General features: G+C 41.3%; 1 protein-coding gene across 1 annotated transcript in view; it reads left to right on the top strand.

The window, feature by feature from the left end:
• Positions 1–22,183, top strand: part of LOC124775551 — a 108,648-nt gene that overhangs the window by 6,905 nt on the left and 79,560 nt on the right. Inside the window, exon 2 of the mRNA XM_047250381.1 lies at positions 7,630–7,960. Coding sequence (XP_047106337.1) covers positions 7,630–7,960 — 331 coding nt within the window. The remainder of the gene's footprint in view (positions 1–7,629; positions 7,961–22,183) is intronic.

Below are 22,183 nucleotides of genomic sequence, written 5' to 3'. Positions count from 1 at the left end.
CTGAATTATTAGCATCAGTACAGCTCATCTTATAACTGAACTAAAAGGGCTTTAACTGATATCAATATGACACGGCAATAAGAGCTTAATAAACTTATATGAAACAAGTGATCTAATTTATGTAATGCCCTACCAAAGTGGTAATTCACAATGATTTGCTGGGCGCAATTCGTGTCTCTGTTTAAGTGGCACACACGTTCTCATAATATAAAGAACATCATTATCAAATAAATTATGGACCATATATGAAGTCAAAGAAAGGTAGACAATTATTCTCATAATGACGGTAACAAGTAATAACAACAGATTACTCGGCTATACAAGAGAAAAAAGATACGAAATAAGTGATACTGCAAAGGACATGAAAACATATTATTAATGTATAAAACTGCATGTGGCTCAGTACCATGATACTAATACTCTCCAGCACCAGGTTGACATTCCTGCTCTTAACAGCAGAAACGTGCAGATTAAGTAATTATGTGCTATGAACTTTGCACCAGTGAAATCAGTCCTCGTATGCGTCCAATTCAAGGTGTTAATATTACCCAAGGTCTAGGTTAAAACGGGTGTAAAATAGGAACCAATGTGATAAAACTGTCTTCCTCAGACAAAGCGTGATGATTTATTTCTGTATATTTGTATTGTATGTAATGTGCATGTGTTTGAAAAGAATATGATGTAATTTTTGAAGGCTAGGTGTGAATGTAACGGTACATCGATTACTGCCAACAATTTAACAGTAAATCCTAGTATAATTATATGATTAGTGTGCTTATCTGCTTTTCTCAATTTCCACAGGCATGATAAATGTATGAGTTTGTAGTATATACTAACTGCAGCTAGCAATAAGTTGTCGCTCAGGGTTTAGGTAGTAATGTTACCCAGGTCTCAGGTGCAGCAGGTAAATGACAGGAAATCGTAAACTGCTGTTTACAATATACATGTATATATATATATATATATATATATATATATATATATATATATATATATACAGAGAGCAGTTGTAAAGACGAGTCATAGTTGTTGCCTAATGCTAAGTGGTAATGTTGCCAAGGTGTAGATTATAGCAGGTATAAGTTAGGAATTAAAATGATTGATCTGCCTATCTAGAACCGAGTATAATAACGTATTCCTGAATATCTGCATTGTACATCATGTACATGTGCCTGAAAAGATGTAGCAGTAGTTCAACCAGGTGTCAGTCTCAACATATTCCTTGGTTACTGGCTTACATTAAATATAAAATAACAGTATGAAAGTCCTGAGTATTCCTGTTTGTTCCTATTTGATGCTGAAGACGTGATTTCAAGATATTGTCAGTTCTGAAGCCTACTGTGATATTACATTATTTAATGTAGTGCTCAGTTTCTTCAGATATAATCCCGCTGTAAGGCCTTGAAATGTATCTTTTACTTTCCTTTTTATAGTTTTTTCTAAAGAATTGTTTATTTTTACTTAATTTATTGACAACATTATCACACCTGTTTCTTTGTAATCGTTAATATTTGTTATCTATTTAAATATCAGAAGATGCTTCAGAATCACGTTTTGTGGCAATGGCACGTTAAGTAACTGCTGTACCCTTGTGCAGCAATAAGACATCTTATATTGTACAGCATATTGTACAGCATTTATGATGGTGTGTGTACATATTAGTTTGCTATAAATACTGAATATGTGTTATACCTTTAGTAGGCTCTTATTATCATTTTATCTTCAGTTATGTCATTTCATTATCAGTTATTATCAGTCAGAGCTCTGGTTGTTCAATTTTTTAAGATGGACTGTACTGGTGAATTTTAAATAAATTTATATCCTGTTTTTCATTTAAATTTCATTAGAATATTAAAATTTTACGTAAGTTACACAGTCGTCTGCTAGCACCGTCTAGACATCATCGCCTCAAGCAGCTCATCAAAGGTAGCAGCCATCAGACATGTCATTACTGCAGTTGTGGCAACTCATGTTTAGGTGATGTGTATTTCAAATACTGTGTTTCTTGAGCATTGTAATGACCATCAGCTGCAATACTACACTCATATACCATGTTGTAATAACGTACTTTACGATGGTCTCCTCAATAAGATAACACAAATAGTGATTAAACTGTGTCAGTTACTAAGTTTTAAAGCATAACGTCTTAAGTAAGACGATAACTGTTACATGTACATATTCATTCTAGTGGATAGTTCTGAGTTTTGTCAATATGTTCCCTCATTTTCACTGCCTCTTTCTTACCTTAACATACGTTTTTCAGTTCTATGACCTTCGTTGTACTTGATTTGTCGTGAACGATATAAAGTTCTTTCACCTATACATAATGTAAGGATGTTGCCTCTTTTACAAAAGATTTTAAAGATGTGTTGAGCGGTTGTGGTAATTACAATATCAAGAATATTTTTATGGTACGCCTCCTGTTATTACATCTTGTTATATGCATTTGAACTTTGCTATGGCTTTGTGTGAAATTTCGTATTTTGGATCTGTAATTTGGTTTGTATAAGGTGTTTATGTTGCGGTATCCATTTAGGCAATTTTAAATCTTAGATGTGAAGATGACTTGTGTGCAGCAGAAACTGTTAATCAATATAAAAAGTTATTTGTTATCTTGACTTCGAGGACTTTCAACCCTTAATATAAAAAAAGTCTTATATTTGTTGCATAACATATTGGAAGTCGAAGTACCTCAAACAGAATGCACTTCCCCGTGGTAACAATCATAGATCCTGGAAAACTTGGTTCATACGGAAAAAACTGAAGCTTTCTGCACATGTTATGTGATGGACCACGGTTCAAGGCAATCAGAGGGAGTCAATATTGACTTACAAGTAAATTATAACTAATGATCACAGAAATAGTTATTAAATGGAGTGCTATCAAATTGTTCATGAAATGATTTTTTTTAATGGGCGACTTAGCATGGATAGAGAGTCCTCCAACATACGTAGAAGTAACCACGGAGAATTAGTTTGGCACTCTTAATATCTGTGTTTTGTGTTAATTACCTAGCAGAAACTTTTAACACAAACCTCAAGTTGTGGAGGTGTCTATATCGAAGTGCTACATGAAAAAGCTGCAGATGCTGATACGATTTGAGACTGGTGTCTAGAGAGACAACTTGGTTGTAAAGTTCATAAATAAAAAATTCGGCAGGTCACAAATCGGAACATGTCAGCTCGTAGAAATTGTTGGGTATAACAATTTGTGGAGATATGATGTGGTAGTCACACTGGAATAATAGCTGGAGAAGCAAGTACTAGACTATGGTCTGTTAGTAGAAAACTGGAAAAGGAATCAGTGTATACATGCGGATGAGAATGAAACGGTTGTTACTCGAGTCTATAGGATCAATATCAAATGTGACTATCTGGCGACATCAAACATACATACAGAAGGCAAAACGGATGGTCATAGGCTTCTTTCAGGGTGTCATGGGAATCTTGCAGAAGCAATACTGCAGAAGATGGAGATCAGCTACACCACAAGAGACTGCGAAGTATCAAGATCAGTACTAAGCGAGGATTCTGTGATTAAACTAGAGCCAACTACGCATCATTCGCTTAGGCACCACGAAGACAAGGTTAGACTAATTACCTCATGGCCAGAGTAACTTAGGAAGTCATTCTTACAGTGCACCTGTACACAGTTCTGCCATCTTTGACATCAACTGTGGCTCTAAACTGGCTGGTCGTCTAGTCGAACAGTGCTTGGATGTGAGGGGAGCATATGTCGTTCAGTGCTACCTCAGCTCTGTCTCAGAGGTCAGTGGCTGCTGACTGGTGGCTTGCCAGTCTCTCAGCAGCCTGCGACAAAATGTTTACAGTGGCTGGCAGAACTGGGGAAAATCCTGATCAGGGGAAACTTCTAAGCTCTGTATCCACCATACTGAAGAATGGCGTGACACCATGGGCACCATGTAGTCTTGAACTTATTTGTGTAAATATAATGCCTGAGTCGAACATATGGCAGAGTCATCGGCTTGAGAAGTCGGAAGTGCAGTGAAGACTGTCCAAATTAACGGATATGAAATATGTGTCAGATGGCACACTGTAGTATGGCACTAGGTGCTGGGCGTGCATGACAGTGACAAATGCAACCTGACAACCTTCTCTCTCCTTGGAGCGTCAAGACAGGGAAACGTCTGTCGTGATGCTGAAGTCAGAACAGGGACTCGTCTCGAAAGACGACGTGTTTAACCTTTCAGAAGGTCGTCGTGCAGCACACCATTACTGGCGATCCTTTCTCTGTGTCCGCATTGAGGGTACCCACCACCACGGTCGCCGTGCTGACGGTCAGCTGAAACACTGATCGTTTTCCCATGGAAACATGTGGTGCATTTGACGCCATGTTGACGTTTATTCATTTCATGCTGCTGTGATTTTAATAGTTGATAGTGTTGATGTAACTAGAACTTGAGTGGCTGCCTAGCTGGGATGTTAGCAGGTATTTACATAAGCCACTTAGAACAAACATTTTTCAAGGTTAACAGTCACATAAACAACCAACTCATCTGCTACAAAAGGTAATGTTGATAGTACAATAATTCTTTCTGATGGTACCTATGGGTAAATTGTCACATTAGCGTCAGATCTAAGCAGCATCAACAGAAACGTTCAGTTCCCTGTTGTACATGAGACCAGCAACAGCACCAATTTATTAACTTAAAAATCACCAACAAGAACCACAAACACCATTTTCAAAATTATAGAAAACCGACAACTACTGATGTGTGTATCAACAGCTCATCTTGTCGTCCAAATCAGCATAACATGACATATTTTAGCTCCACGCTAAATGGCATACGTAAGACTGCACTTGAACCAGTTGAAAAAGAAAGCAATGTCAATAAAATCATAGCCTCAAAATACTGATACAGCTCTCTCACGATAGATAGACTATCACGAAAATCCAAAAACTTTCAGACAACGAAGCTTCTCATCAGAGAACAAAGCACTTAACACAAAATTAAGTAAAAAGCACTAGAAATATGCACTACTTTTCTTAGGGAGCATATCTTACAAAACAAAAAAGCAATCCGTTTCAAAACACAAACATTTAGATAAGCTTCCACACAAATAACGATCTTGAGCAGATAGCAATTCACAACTTAAAGAATAATGAGCCCCTGTACAGAAAATCTGCCTGATACAAACTCAGCTGCCAAAGTTGCCCTTCCTACTATATAGGATGAATTGAAAGGAGCTTTGTGACTCATTTGAAAGAGCATATAGTTGTCATACGTTTGAACAACAGAAATAAATCTATGTGCACAGTGTGCACAACTATCGACAATCGCGGAGTAAAAAGCACTGAAGACCACATACAAGTATGACATGATGCTGGAAAATGTGGCTTTATGAATTTGCTTGAAGAGATTGAAATATATGTACATAAAAGAAAATCACCATGAAGTCTGAGCAAAGAATAGACTGAGCTAGTCAGTGGCGCCTTTCTTGAAAATTTCATTCACCTGCTTTCTAGTTTAAAATAAGCACAACACCATTTCACAGTAACAAGATGCAGGCACTAACTCAACTTGAAATAGTACATAAAATATAACACCTTCCTTATTCATACAATGTCTTCAACTAGCTATGAAGCTTTAATTTAATGTCCACTATTGTGATATTCAATTATGTACGTCTATCCTTCATTATTTACTTTGCTTGCTGTGTATACTACAATATTGATGTGCCATTCCAGTAACGGTTTATAACAAACTGGCTTGTTTATTTGTTCATCTTGATTTTCATCAGTTGTCATTTAATATAACTTGCAAGTAATGAAACATTTGCAGTTTGTGAAATTTCTACTGTCACATCAATGTACATACCAAAATATCTCTGAGAATGAAATTCTTTAGCATTTTTCAAATGGTTCAAATGGCTCTGAGCACTATGGTACTTAACAGCTGTGGTCATCAGTCCCCTAGAACTCAGAACTACTTAAGCCTAACTAACCTAAGGACATCACACACATCCATGCCCGAGGCAGGTTTCGAACCTGCGACCGTAGCAGTCGCGCGGTTCCGGACTGCGCGCCTAGAACCGAGAGACCACAGCGGCCGGCTTTAGCATTTCTATGGTTGTGAAATAGCCACACTTCCATGTAGTAAGATTTTTCATGTTCATGAGTGGTGCTTACACTGAGTGTGTACACATACAAGATTGATTATTTAATCCATAATTGGGAACAACTCAAAACAGAAATCAGATATAGCCAAATGCCTTAGATAAAAGATACAACTGACAAAGAGGGTAACGCATTGCTACTAATTGCCTTGACTTACAATGTCATTTTCAAGACTGTTTGGAGAATAAATTTATTTATTTAAATGGGAAACCTAATATTTGATTTAAGATTTGGAGAGAGTAGCAACTTTTACCTACGAAATAATACACTATACAGAGTCATGACAAGGTTTATTGAAGGTCAAATAAGCAAAGTTGTTTTTAGTTGTGCTACTTATTAAGTCAGAATAAAGGAGGAATGCAACAAAATACACAGTTAGATATAAATTAGAAGGGGCATGAGGGGTCACGTGTGATTACCAATAACAGTGATCTTAAAGGTAATTATTGACGGTCATTCGAAGGCTGAGTTCTGTTTCAGGGAAATCCCTATTTATGATGTCGGATTTGGAAAGAACAAAGAGAAACTCTAACTTCAAATTATAAGTAAGGTATTTATTGACAAAAAATACAACACAACTTATAAAAGTTATTTTGGCATCTACAAGACAGAACAAACATCCACAAGATATAGATCATTAATTTACAGTCGCTGAGTGAGTTCCATCACATCTCATTCCTCAGGACGTCGCTCCGAATTTCTATCTGACATTATATTGTGCTTTATCCCTCCACTATCCCGGGTTAATCCCTAGTACAACTAAACACATATTTGCTTATTTGACCTTCATTAAACAAGGCTATGATCTTGAATAAGTATCGTTTTAAAAGCAAAATTTTTCGCTCTTTTCAAATCTTAAATCAAACAGAATGCATACAACTAAAAAAAGAGAAACACTAAACTTTAAATCACGTTCATGTACCGGCCAACATTAGTAGAAATGTGTGACCCATGTTTGCCACCCCATCTGCAACGTTTATCTCAAACATTTTACTGTATCTCATTTCTATCCCTATTTATTCCCCATTACGGATTAAAATAGTCAACAGTGAGTATCAAAAAGTGCTTTATACAGTCTTCTCTATGCACGAAACAAGCAGTCTGCATTGCAACATAATTGTGCGCTATTTTCAAAGTAAGTAAATAAAATATTATTTATAGTATTCTGTTTGCATCGTTTGAAATTGGTATGAGGCACAGTTACAGATAAATAGACAGTTTATCACGTCGTATTTTGGTTCTAGGGCACCATTACTCCAAGAAATTTGCAGCACATGGGGGAATAAAAGAGGAAATTAATCCAAACTGCCACAAAAAGATGTACATTAACGTCAACAAGCCGTCTGATGATGAACCTATCGATTCGAAACCGCGCACTGTAAAAGGTGGCTGGTTACTGTTACCTTTTCTGCAAACTTCAACCTGTGGTCAATAAAACCTGTCTAAGCAGCTGGTACGGTAGCCTCACGGTGACTGACCAACGTTCCACAGATGATTACTGGGTGCACGAGACGTGCGAGACCCTCGCACCGCCGTCCGTGGCAGCGCTGGCCCTGGCACGCCTGGTGCCGCGCAGCTGGAGCCGCGGGCTTTCCCCACCAGTGGAGTGGGAAGCCCCGCGACCTGCGGGGGGAGTCCCGCGGCCTACAGGGGGAGTCCCGTGGCCTGCAGGGGGATCCCCGAGTCCCACGGCAGAAGAGGGGTGCGGCGGCGCCCTGGCGGCGTTCCGCGGCCTTCAGGGACAGCAGGCCAGGGAGCTGTTCTATATAGACATCCCGTGCCACATCGCTACCGACTGCATCGACTCCTGCCGTGTACACGGGTGAGTATGCCACTAAAGGCCACATCTAGTAATCGTACGCCTGATCTGCTCCTCTGCTTCTTAAATTTATTCTCTACGCTGCCAACTACTTTTCTTATTATCTCAGACTGACGTCCATCAGTAAACATTGGTCACTTCCTACGAGACATTGGATAAACGCTTGTGACTCCTGTATACGCGAAAGACGTTTCATAAATGATGCACACAAACTTTTTGTTTCACTTACACATTTACTTATTTCTCGCTTTTTCAATATACCTTTACAGACCTTGAATACATTCTCCCTGCTTCTGTATAACTGAACCCCAACATCTCAGACGCCCTATTATTCCATCCAAGACCTCTTCCTTTCGTCTATCGAATGTCTTGAGTAACGATGGTAGGAAGCTCTTCCAGAGAAAGATAACGACGTCCATGTATGTCTTTTCAGCTTCCACAACAATTAGAAGTGTGGTCGATTCTTGTCCGAGCTGTAGGGAGGCTTGGGCAACGCTTTCAATTCGCATTCGCGCAGTTTATGGCTTGCAGCATTGCCTATATGCGAGCGAGTATCGTCATAGAGAATGAGCGGCCTAGCCTTGAGCAAATGACGACGGGTTTTGTGCATTTTTCTGCTCACGTTTTGCATGAATTTACGATAATACACTGCTGTCACACTTCTTTTACGAGGGACTCCATCAGTCATGACGATTCCTTGGTAATCATAAGTAAACATCATCAATTGCTTGAATTCTGATTGAACGAGTCGAAAATGTTTTGGAAGTGGAGAATATGAAGATTTTCGCTCACTGGACTGTCATTTCTATTCCGCTTTCATCAATAACGACAATTCGACACAAGAATGCTTGACCTTCACTGCCGAATCGTTGTTTGAGCAAGGTTATAATGTCCAGACGTTTATGCTTCTCTTCAGCAATCAGTGTGGGACCCAAGTCCCAGAAACTTTTCTCTTCAACAAACTATTTCTCATAATACGGGATATCGAGTTTGGGGGAATTCTTGTGGCTTCAGAGAGTTACTCACAAGTCGTACAGCTATCTTCTTCAAGAGCGTCTGCCACAAGTTCCGCACTTCGTTCTTCTGTTGACGTTTTTGGCCTTCTGAGTTCTGGATTGTCGTCTACGCTCATACGACCTCCACTGAAACGACTAATGCAAAGTGAAACTGTACTAGGGTGCACTGTAAACTCACCACAAACTTCACTTAACGCACTGTGGATCTTGATGAACGATGTCTGGTCTTCAACAGTCACATTACCGAAGTCCCCCACAGGGTCCATTTCTACATCTCGTCAATTTCAGATCAGAGTACACACCGAAAAAACAAAAACTGTGCTTCTTCCTCAAACTACCAATTAAATTTGACGTAATTCTCGTTGTTGTTGCATCAAAGAATCCGCAGTAATACCAACCTCTGTATTATTTATGAAATGTCCCGTATAAGAAGGATAAAAGAACGAACCCGAAAAATTACAGGCCATTATCTTAACATAGGTTTACTGCAGGATCCATGTTCATGCGAAACCCAGCTTGCCCTTTTCTCATGTGAGATCCTCCGAACCTTTGACGAAGGGCATCAGAGGGATTCCATATGCCTAGATTTCCGAAACGCACGTGACACGGTGCCACACTGCCGACTGTTAACGAAGGTACTAGTATACGGACTAGGTTCCCAGATACGTGAGTGGCTAGAAGAGTTCTTAAGTAACAAGACCCAGTATGTTGTTCTCGACGGTGAGTGTTCATAAGAGATGAAGGTATCGTCAGGTGTGCCCCAGGGAATTGTGAGGTGACAGCTGCTATCTTCTATATACATAAATCATCTGGCGGACAGGGTAAGCAGCAGTCGGCCGCTGTTTTCTGATGATGCTGTGGTGTATGGGAAGGTCTGGATACAAGATGAGTAAGCCTAAATTTGGAGTTATTGTGATGAACGGCAGCCATCTCTACACGTAGAAAAATGTGAGGTAATGCAGATAAATAGGAAAAACAAACCAATAATGTTCGACTACAGTATTAGTAGTGTGCTGCTTGACACAGTCATGATGAATAAATATCCAGGTGTAGCGTGGCAAACCAAAATGAAATGGGGTGAGCATATAAGGACTGTAGTAGGGAAGGCGGTTTATTGGGAGAATTTTAAGGAAGTGTGGTTCATCTGTGAAAGAGACTGCATATAGGACACCAGTGCAAGTCGTTGTTGAGACTGTTCGAGTGTTTGGGATCTGCAGCAGATCGGATTAAAGGAAGACATCGAAGCAATTGAGAAGCCGGCAGCTAGATTTGTTACTGGTAGATTCTAACAACATGCAAGTACTATGGAGACGCTTCGGAAAAACAAATTGGAATCACTGGGGCCGGCCGGAGTGGCCGAGCGGTTCTAGGCGTTACAGTCTGGAACCGCGCGACCGCTACGGTCGCAGGTTCGAATCCTGCCTCGGGCGTGGATGTGTGTGACGTCCTTATCTTAGTTAGGTTTAAGTAGTTCTAAGTTCTAGGGGACTGATGACCTCAGCAGTTAAGTCCCATAGTGATCAGAGCCATTTGATCCATTTTTGAATCACTGGAGGGAAGACGACGTTCTTTTCGAGAAACACTATTCAGAAAGTTTAGAGAACCGGAATTTGAGGCTGACTGCCAAATATTTCTACTGTCGCCAAAGTCATTTCGCGTAAGGGCTATGAAGAAAAGATCACAGAGATTACGGCTCGTACAGAGTCAAACAGATAGTCGTTTTTCCCTCGTTCTGTTTGTGAGTGGAACAGAAAAGAAAATGACTAGTGGTGGTACAAGGTACCCTCCGTCCCGCACCACACGGTGGCTTGCAGAGTATGGATGCAGATGTAGATATAGAGTAGACATCGCCTTTAGCTTTCACAGCGGCCTCCACTGGGCGGGCAAGAAACTCCACAAGTTTCTTCAGTTCCATAACACACAGCAAAAGGTACCCCCTGACGATCATTCGGTAAAATTGCCATTCTGTAATTTGCACTTTCTTCGTTGCTTTTTTTCGCCCAGTGGTAAAACTAGTCCCAGATGTTTTGCACGAGATAATCATCGGGTGATTCAGAGCGCCACTCAAGGTGTGGTGGGTTGACTGAGCGTTTGTCAGACCAGGAATGTGTGCGTGCGGCCCTATAGACATGGCTGCTTCTCTCATCTTGTAAGATGAGAGTGTCCACGGCACACTTATCACAAAAATATAGGAGAAAGGGGATCGTTTGGTGACTGAGGAAGATGAAACCGTGGTTCGTGTCCACGGTAACCTGAAACAGCTGGTCCAAGTGGCGGTAGGAAAACTAACCCCCCCCCCCCCCCAAAAAAAAAAAAAAATCACAGAACCACTTTGGACCTGAGCTTAGCCCTCTGCACACAGCAGGGTAAACGTCTCTCATGGCCGTCGGTGTCATGGGCGCCTCGCATCATTTCAGACGAGCTGAAATAGCAACATATCGGTTCACGCTAAAGGCCTCCCCACAGCTGCAGCTCGCTGCCTGTGTTAACTAGCCCAATGGAGATGCGTATCTTAACTATGCAATTGCGAGCAACGGCATTTCTCCAGGCATTCGACTCAAAGTTTCTGGTCCCTGCAGTTCCCTTCGTGATGCTAGCCCAGAAAATGGTTGAGGCCGCCCTGCTTTCTATGGCAGCACAATTCGTGTCGTGTTGCAAACACCCTGCCATTGACCAGGAGTGTCACTCGTCTCCGCCATCTGCCGGTTACGATCTTTTTACGATCACTGCCGTTACGCAGCGTCAAGTGGTAGCGACTGGTACACCGCTCCTTACACACATATTGGACGGTCCACGTTGATACACCAGAAAATCGGTAACTACTTTCATGGTACAGTCATGGGCAGTTCGAAACGCAATAGCCGCTTTCTGCCATTCTTTAATATCTCCGCGTCGATACATCACAATCATCAACACGACTGAGATGGGTCGATGCAGAGATACTAAAGATACAAGGAACTGACACATCCACACAGCAATTACCTCCACATCGTCACGACTGATGACTGCAGCCGAGAGTCACGTTGTGGGGCGGCGAGTAAGCTACTTCACTGGTTTAATGTTTTGATGCCGTCTTTAATCACGTGAGCCTGGCAACTAATTTGGTGGTCAGCCAGAAAGGGAAGGGAAACATACTGACCTTAGTTTCCAGTCTTCACGGCCACATTCCGGTCCAGCCCACTGAAAGAAAAGTGTCTATTTCCCATTTCTTTGCGGGATCAGGACTATGACTTCAGTAAAAGTTTAAAGTTCCAATCATGATTTAATTTAATTAAAGTTTCTCACAAACAACACATAAAATTGTTTTATGTTCAGTTGAAAACAAGTATTTCTAATCTAACAGCACCTTTGGCAGTTCAGAGGCGACCTCTACGGTAACTTCCTACCAGATTGTTTTTCGCCCTGACTAGCATCACTCAATTGAAAGTTCGCAATAAATGTTCAAAAATTAATGCTCGCCATAAAAAGTGGAAATAAATTCACCACTTGCCCCGCGGAATTGAATTTCACACGGACGGCACACTAACAGTTACTTTACCGAATTCTAAACGATCCAGGAAGGTGTACAGTCCTCGCGAGTTCACTATACGTTTTCACCGCCAAATACGCGCTTGTCACAGTTCGGCTCTGACGTCATCCGAGGCAGAGCGCGACCAGACGTTTAACTGGCGTGGACTTCACAGTGTCTGAGAGCGAAGCGAACCTTCCTACTGCTTCAGGGGCTGTATTTATAAGGTGCCGGTGCGGACTGCCGAGAAAACATCAGTTGTCTCTGTCTACTTGCATACGGCGGCAGTCTACAAACGACCGCTATCTCGTGCACATAATCTTTAATAATATAGTTACCAATTATTTCAGAAACTTCTTAATTTTTTCTGGTTTGAAGATAAGCAGTTTGAAAGCACGTAGAAAGTTTCAGCTCGCTAGAATGAAAACTTTGCTTAATAGAATTTATTTAGTGGAACTAATGGTAGATTGTTGCCTCTGAACCATACCTTTGCTAAGACTTATATCAGTTGCTATTTATGTTACAAGTCTTAAACTTGGTGTAGCTCTATTATTTGATATATTTGATCCTCTGGTTTAACCAAAATCCTCTATCATTAAAATTTCAAGTACTTAATCTACAACACCTAGATACATTTTAGTTACAAAATTAGTTTCTATTTATTTACTCAAATATATAAGAGGTAGATTAACGTGGACTCTCTGTTCCTATTTTTAGGGTGTACTGAAGCATAAAACAAATTTTCAAGTTTCTAAGTCCATTGTTTAGCGCCTCTGATTTTTCCGAAAAACGTGGATTCTGGTGTTAATTTCTGTTTTATGGTTTTGGAAACCAGCATCACTTTCTTCTAACTTCTAACTGCACCTTCTGACCAAATTCTGGCTTCCTAGCGTCATTATTTAGCGCCTCTCGTTTTTCTCTTAAAACGGCATTTTTCCGTAAACTATTAAGTTTAGAACATCAAGACTTGGTGTGGAACATTATTACACTGAACTATAATTTAACAAAGTTTTAAACATAAATTTTGACTTTTAATTTCAGACTAAATTGTGGTGCAATACTTGTGCGCTACATGTAGACGCGTTAAGGTGACGTGGCGCTACTAGCAGTGAACTGGTGCAAGTCCTGGTGTACTCGCTTGCCTCTGTATCTCACACATTATACAGCACTTGGTCTGCTTCAACGTGGCTGTGTGACACGGGATTACTTAGATATTTGCCGTTCCCAGACAGAGAAAAAGCTTTCTGACCCTCATTTCGACATAAGTGTACCAGCAAGCAAATTACTTCTGTTCGTAATTGACCTGTACAGCTACTGCTGCTGCTAATAATACGAGTGGCATTTACTAAGCAATGCAATATTTTTTTTCTGACAGCGGGTTGGTTTTATTCAAATGGTTCAAATGGCTCTGAGCACTATGGGGCTTAACTTGTGAGGTCATCAGTCCCCTATAACTTAGAACTACTTAAACCTAACTAACCTAAGGACATTACACACATCCATGCCCGAGGCAGGATTCGAACCTGCGGCCGTAGCAGTCGCGTTGTTCTTGACTGAAGAGGCTAGAACCGCTCGACCACAGCGGCCGCCGCACAATTACATTTCCTTGCCATTTATGGGCAATTTTAGTTATGAACTAACAAAACTTTTTCGGGGGGGGGGTGGGCTTTCGTACAGTATTTTCCGCGGTAATGTTGGTAAGCTTTTTCCCCATTTCCATTTTATAGCTACATTGAAATGTGTAAAATTCGTCGACTTTTAAAGCGACAAACTCGCAAGTATCATATTTGAGACAAAAACCCCTAATGGCTTGGCTTACAAGACGACATAAGGCCGCAGACGAACAGGGCTCATATTTCTGCAGAATTACGAGAGCCCTAATATTACGTTAATAGTACCGATTTCATATCTTAAAAAAAGGCCTCACTGGCGCCATATATTTGGTCGTTAAGGAGGGACAAATCTTTGTCGCCCATATGCCTAAATTTTTCAATTTCTTCCTAAATGTTTAACTTCTTACCCTTTTGCCCAAAATACAAGATTTTAAGATGTACGTTTTTTAGAGCAATGATCACGCATGTATGGGAATTGCCATTATCTGACGACGCAGTTAACAGAGAACTTGACAATCTAAAGTGTATCGTCCGTAATAATGGCTACAGTGTTGCGTTAGTTGATATGTTATACCAAGACAAAACAACGGTGTCCCTTCGGAGTACACTTAATGCACCTTCTGTCCCGGAGCGCAATTACAAATGGTTCAAATGGCTCTGAGCACTATGGGACTTAACGTCTGAGATCATCAGTCGCCTAGAACTTACAAATACTGAAGCCTTACTAACCTAAGGAAGTCACACGCATCTATGCCCGAGGCAGGATTCGAACCTGCGACCGTAGCGGTCGCGCGGTTCCAAACTGTAGCGCCTAGAACCGCTCGGCCACACCTGCTGGCTTGGTTTTATTCACGATTCCAATACACCATATCATCCTCCACCCCTTTGTCTGCAAAACTCTATTTTTCAACATACTCTCCGTTCAATACGACGACATAACACCGCCTAACTGGCAAGGCCTGTATGCCCGCATGGTATCACTCTACTGGTCTACATTGGATCCCACGTCTCGCTGTATCAATAACATCTCCATCATTCACATACTCCTACCCGCGGAGTACATGCTTCACTCCGACAATGAAAGTCTGAAGGGGCGAGATCCGGGCTGCAGGGTGGATGAGGGAGAACGCTCCAGTGAAGTTTTGTGAGCTCTTTTCGGGAGCGCAGGCTTGTGTGAGGCCTTGCATTTTCGTGGAGAAGGAAAAGCTCTTTTGCGTTTTTATGGCAACGAACGTGCTGAAGTCGTTTCTTTATATTCCTAAGGGTAGCTTAGTACACCTAGGAGACGATCGTTGTATTATCAGAGAGGAAATCAGAATAACCCCTTCAGAGTCCCAAATGACAGTCGCCATCCCTTAACCGGCTGAGGGGACGGCTTTGAACTTTTTGATCTGAAGAGAGACGGATGGCGCCGCTCCATGGATTGCTGCCTTGTTGCCGGTCCTGCGGTGCTCTTTATGGTGTTCTGTTAGGTGGCGAGGAACCCAGTTGGAACACACCTCCGTGTACCCCAACGGGTGGACGAGTGTGTCCGCACTACCAACAGAGAAGTGCAATTGTGCAGCGAAGTGTTTCCGTCCATCACCTCGAATGAGAGTGTCCGCAGGTTCCAACATTGCAGCAATCACAGCTCTATGCACTCTTCCAGCACGCGGGAGTTCGGACTGGTTTGCTCGACCTTGTTGCAAAGATAACTGGCGCCTCGCCCAACGACTCACCGTGCTTTTGTCCACTGCCTGGTCTCAGTAGACGTAGAGCGAGCGTCTTTGGTTTGCCGCCAAAAGAAACTCAGTGACAACTCTCTGCTTGGAACGCACCTCCGTTTTACACTCAATTTTCAAGGCTACGTATTGCACCGCCACCTGTTGTAACATATAACTGTAGAAGCGAGAATACTCACGCTTCTTCCACAACAAGTTCTGCATTAGCCACGAAAAAATATGCGTTGCATTATTTACTGAACGCCCCTCGTAATAATAATAATAAATATATGCGTACTGAACCCAGCACATTCACATCAGCAAGGAGTGCTTCCCCTGTAGTAAATTCCTCAAACACATCTTCACAGTATAGTTGCTGCGTTATGTAAGAGTTCATAGAGACCACTTCAACACTGTTGACTCAGTCCTGCGTAATGGATGACCGTAAATAATAAATGAGTCTTTTCAGGTGCGTGAAAGAGCAGTCAGTGAACAATTGTTTGTAGCAGCTGACTTACAAATTCGTAGTGCAATCTCCAATTTAGAAACAGATGTCAAACGTGGTTTTCATGCAACCTTCTATGCAGAGCACTTTAGGTTTTTATTCCGTTGACCTTAGATTAGTCATGGGTCAGCACACCACATTGTGCATGTGCTCCAGTTTTACAAAGTGTCTGCAAGATGGGTGCCACGGCGGCTGACTCCTGAAATCAGAGAACGTCGTGTTGATGCTTGCGAAGAACTTCTTCGGCGCTTTGAACGAGAAGGTGATGACTTCCTTGCAAGAATCGTTACTGCGGACCAAACCTGGGTTCACTTCCACCAACCGGAAACGAAGAGGGCGAGCAAGGAATGGCGCCACTCCTCATCACCAAAACCAAACAAGTTTCGAAAAGAACTATCAGCAAGCAAGGTTATGCTGACTCTCTTTTGGGACGAAAAAGGCTTCATTTTGGAGCATTACATGCCTAGAGGGACCACTGTCACCAGTGCATCACACACAGATCTCCTAAAAATCATCTGCGGCCTGCAATCAAATCAAAGCGACGTGGATTGCTGTCAGCAGGTGTCCTTTTGCAACTTGACAATGCAAGGTCCCACACTGCCCTTACAACAGTTTCAATAATCACAGACCTGCATTTTGAGTGTCTTTCCCATCCACCATACTCACCAGACCTTGCCCCAAGTGATTTTCGTATGTTTGGACCACTCAAAGACGCAATGGGAGGAAAGAAGTTCCATTCTGATGAAGAGGTACGCCACGCGGTGTATGATGGGTTGCGAGGACTACCAAAGGAATTGTTTCTAAAGGAATTTATGCACTTTGTAAGCGCTCGGGGGCTTGCATTGAGCGTGGGGGAGATTATGTTGAAAAGTGATACAGCTTTGTACCACTTCTGCACAATAAACAATATTTTAAAAAATATTTAAGACTTTCATTTGACTCACCCACGTACTTAAAAAGCCTACGTTGAGATGATGTATTTACGTGATGCTTTGCAGCTTCGATAGGAAAAGCATTTAAGTGGAATCAGAGGGATAGACAGCCGGCATTTAGTAATTTTATTCGTTGGTAGCATATCTTTTACGGTGTTGCTTAGCGAAATTCGCCATCATATTGCCAGTTCATATACTGGAAGATTTTAGTTTATCGCTGCAAGTATTAAATTGAAATATTGGATTTCTATCCATCGTATACTCCTGTGCATAGTACTTTTTCATCGTGATTGAGGTTAGCTTTGGTAGTAGTTAACCTTACGAACCTAGTCATATCATGTGAGCCAGATACCTCATTAAGACCAGTATTAACATATCCCGGCAGCTACCAATAGCCCCATTATACCACTAAAATATTAATTGTGCCAATCCTTCAGCACATAGCGTCGTTGTAGTGATAGTGTGATCTGTAGTGAGAGAAAATTAACATCCAAGCATACCTGCCATCGTTGTGTCTGGATGGACGATCATTCCTGAATACACAGATTACGTCGTTGATCTTAGGTATTGTTTTGTCTGCACAGTTAATGACGTGTTCCAAGGTAGAGGCTACACTGTTCGGCGTTGCTTTCTCTCTAACGTGTCGCAGTGTTGCTAGAATCTGCTCATACTGTGTTAGTTCTACGAGTAGTTTGTTTCTAAAGGGTGGCTCAGTACATGTTGCAAAGATCAGCTCGCTAATGCTATGGTTTTGTGCACTTGCCCTTCACCTTCTGTTTCGATCTGAAACATTTCTACCTCCTAGACGAAAAAGGCTTGGAAAATTGAGGATGATTTAAAATCCTATTGTTTACAATGCTCCCTTGAGTTCTCCAAAGACCTGCTGACAGTCCTCTGTCCATCTATATGGCACATTCTTCCTTAACGGTGTCCTCAAATAAGGCGCTCTGAATGAACATCAGGATCCAGTAAAATACCTACACCACTGACAGCGTATCCCAAGAACTTCTTTTCTTTTCTCGTAAATTGCATTTTGCACAATTTCAACTTTATTTCATCACTTTCTATAGCTTCTAAAACTGCATCCAACAGCACACAATGTTCTTAACAACTAGGAATCGAAATCAACACATCGTCCACGTAGATTGTAATCCTCTTTAACAATTCGTCAGCTATTGCTTAGGACATTGTCCTAACTAAAGAGCGAGCTTTGACTCTCAGTTCAAAAACTATCATCTTTTAATGGTCACACAGACCCACAAAGCCGCGCAGAGGGTCCGCGCGGGTTGAGGCGCCATGTCACGGGTTGCGCTGCCGCTACCGCCGGAGGTTCGAGTCTTCCCTCGTGTGTGTGTTGTTCTTTGCATAAGTTAGTTTAAGTAGTGTGTAAGTCTAGGGACCGAAGGCCTCAGCAGTTTGTTCCCTTAGGAATAGACACAAAAAAAGAAGACAATCTCACAAATAGGAAAGGTGTGTACATCCTGCAGTCTTTTGCTAATGGTGGGTTCCAGTATCCATAAGTTACATTCATAGATGTGACAAAATTTTGCACATTTAAACCTCTGTAATAATTTTTCTATATTTTTAGGACTACCACTCACTGGTAATGTCATTTTGTTTAAAGCTCTTGCATCCAATGCAGGCGTGATTCATTGTCTTTTAAGGGAAAGACAAATAGGGGATTATTACAAACACTAATACCCTGTTCAAAAACTTTCCATTTGAGCGTTTCCTGAATCAATTCCCTTAGCGCTTCCTTATGTACATCATCCACAGCAAATAGCTTCCTAAAAGGAAGTGTTATATTCGTGTGTGGTTAGATAACATTCATAACCGCGAACTAAGCTTCTCATAAAATATTTCATTATGCTTCTGCAAGACCCAATTTAGCTCATTCTTCCGCGTTTCTGTCAGAGCCGATATTTCCTGTACTCTTCAGTTCTTATCTCGATCTCTCGGATTTCAGTGGTTTCTACTTCCGCTCATTCTCTGTACGTGTATTGGCTGTTATCTTCGCTGTTATGGTCTCCAGTCCAAAGACTAGTTTGATGCAGCTCTCTATGCTATCCTATCCTGTGCAAGCTTCTTCACCTCCGAATAACGACTGCAACTTACATAATTCTGAATCCGCTTGCTGTATACATCACTTGGTCTCTCTCTACAATTTTTACCATCCCTCCCCCCCCCCCCCCCCCACAATAGTACAACCCAATAGTAAATTGGTGAACCCTTGATGTCTCAGAATGTGTCCTACCAACTGATCCCTTCTTCTGGTCAAGTTGTGCCACAAATTTCTTTTCTCCCCAGTTCTATTCAGTAATTCCTGTGATATGACCACCTAATCTTCGGTATTCTGTAGTATCACATTTCAAAAGCTTCTCTTCTCTTCTTATCTAAATCGTTTATCGTCTGTGTTCCACTTTCACCAAAATACTTTCAGAACAGACTTCCTAAAACCTAAATCTATATTCGAGGCTAACAAATTTCTTTTCTTCACAACGCTTTTCTTGCCATTAACGGTTTATATTTTGTATGCTCTCAATTTGAGTCAGCATCAGTTATTTTTCTGTCCAAATAACCAATCTTATCTACTACTTTCAGTGTCTCGTTTCATAATCTAAGTCCCCGGCGTCGCCAGATTTAATTCGACTACATTCATTAGCCTTATTTTGCATTCTGTTTATGTTCACCTTATATACTCCTTTGAAAACACAGTCCCTTCCGTTCAACTGCTCTTCCAACTATTTTGCTGCCTCTGAAAGAAATACAGTGCCATCGGCGAACCTCAAGCTTTTCTTTCTTCTCCCTGAACTTTAATTCTTCCTCCAAATTTTTCTTTGGTTTCCCTTACTGCTTGCCGGACGGGGTGGCCGAGCGGTTCTAGGCGCTACAGTCTGGAACCGCACTACCGCTACGGTCGCAGGTTCGAATCCTGCCTCGGGCGTGGATGTGTGCGATGCCCTTAGCTTAGTTAGGTTTAAGTAGTTTTAAGTTCTAGGGGACTGATGATCTTAGAAGTTAAGTCCCATAGTGCTCAGAGCCATTTGAACCATTTGAACCTTTACTGCTTGCTCAATATACAGACTGAATAACATCGGGAATAGCGTTAGAGCGAAATTTCATGGAAGTTTTGGGAATCAAAAGTGTTGCTGCCTAGTTTGTTCCTTGGATTCTGACTGAAAATCACACCATAACAGCGAGAAACACGGAAAAATGTGGCAGCCAATTTGTTAGAGCAAACGGAAATAAATCCAGAATTGTTGAGCCATGGTATCACTGGTGATGAAAGTTGGTTTTTTTCAGTACGATCCAGAGACAAAACGCCAAAGATGGCAATGGTGCTCAAAGGATCACCCAGACCAAAAAAAGCTCGCATGTCAAAGTCAAAAGTGAAATGCCTGCCTGTGTGCTACTTTGATTCCAATGGTATTGTTCATAAAGAGTGGGTGCCTCCTGGACAAAAAGTTAACTAATATTACCACAAAGAAATTTTTGAAAGACTTCGTAAAAGAGTTCTTCGTGTCCGTGACAACATGGCTGATAATTGGATTCTGCATCACGATAATGCGCTATCCCATTCTGCTCTGTCAGTACAGCAATTTTTAACCTGAAAACAAATTTCAGTACTACCACAGCCACCTTATTCACCACATATCACTCCGTGCGACATTTTTCTATTTCCAAGAGTAAAAACGGCTGTCAAAGGGACACCATTTTCAAACAGCACAAGATGTCCAAAAAGCTGTGAAGAGGGTCTTGGAGGATATTACAGAAGATCAGTTCCAGAAATGTTACCATCAATGGAAGAAGCGCTGGAAAAAGTGTGTGCAATTAGAAGGGAACTACTTTGATGGTAACAACACTTAACTTGACTAAAACGGTAAGCAACATTTTTATTTTCACATCAGTCTCATTACTTTATTGTCGCACCTCGTACACCGTTGAATGTACCTGCATAATTATATCTATGTGCAACACATATTTCAAGATATATCACAACATCAAAAATAGATCAATATGTATCACGTCTTCAACGCTGAGATGCGTGAAAATCTGCCGCGTCATGCAATGACTTTTAGATTAATTATTAGTCACTCGCTGATCCGATTTAGAAAAAAAAACTGATATTGGGATGGACTGAATGCTGAGGAAGGACGTAGGCTACTTTATAAAGTGTTGGTAGTAGATACTAAGTTGAAGAATATAACGCGAATTGGGGAAAAATATTTACCCTTTCAAAAACCAAACTACTCTTTGACTTTCGGTGTTCTTCATACATGCGAAAATTATTTTCTTGGTTGATATATGTTTCATGATACGAAAAAAATGGTTCAAATGGCTCTGAGCACTATGGGACTTAACTTCTAAGGTCATCAGCCCGCTAGAACTTAGAACTACTTAAACCTAACTAACCTAAAGACATCACACACATCCATGCCCGAGGCAGGATTCGAACATGCGACCGTAGCGGTCGCGCGGTTCCAGACTGTAGCGCCTACAACCGCTCGGCCACCCCGGCCGGCTTCATGATACGATTCAAAATACTGAATGCAACGCTTATGTAATCTTCAACGTGTTTATTGCATACTTCCTCACTATTTGTGGCATAATGTACACGTTGCGTAAAGTACAGCTACTACGTGCACTGTCCAGTACTTGAGAACGGGAGAACTTGGTGGCTTGCAACGAAATTTACACATAATTTCAAACCGTTACGAAATTTGTCTCGTCGACAACACTCACAAGACGGTGAAAGGTAAAAAGTTTTTCGCTTACTGCATTTCCGCTGTTCATGTAGTAATCTGTCTTGTCAGGCATGACGTCATGATGTTTACACTTACTGCTTCTTTGCTACTAATTCTATTTGCGACACATTTACAAGACATTATGCAAATATGCTGCTGAATGTACCTACAAAATAATATTGCTGTACGACTCGCATGTAGTTCAGG

This window comes from Schistocerca piceifrons, chromosome 2 (assembly GCF_021461385.2).
Source record: "Schistocerca piceifrons isolate TAMUIC-IGC-003096 chromosome 2, iqSchPice1.1, whole genome shotgun sequence".
Taxonomy (NCBI): domain Eukaryota; kingdom Metazoa; phylum Arthropoda; class Insecta; order Orthoptera; family Acrididae; genus Schistocerca; species Schistocerca piceifrons.
Note: the sequence above shows the minus strand (reverse complement) of the source record. Positions and strands in the feature narration are given on the sequence as shown.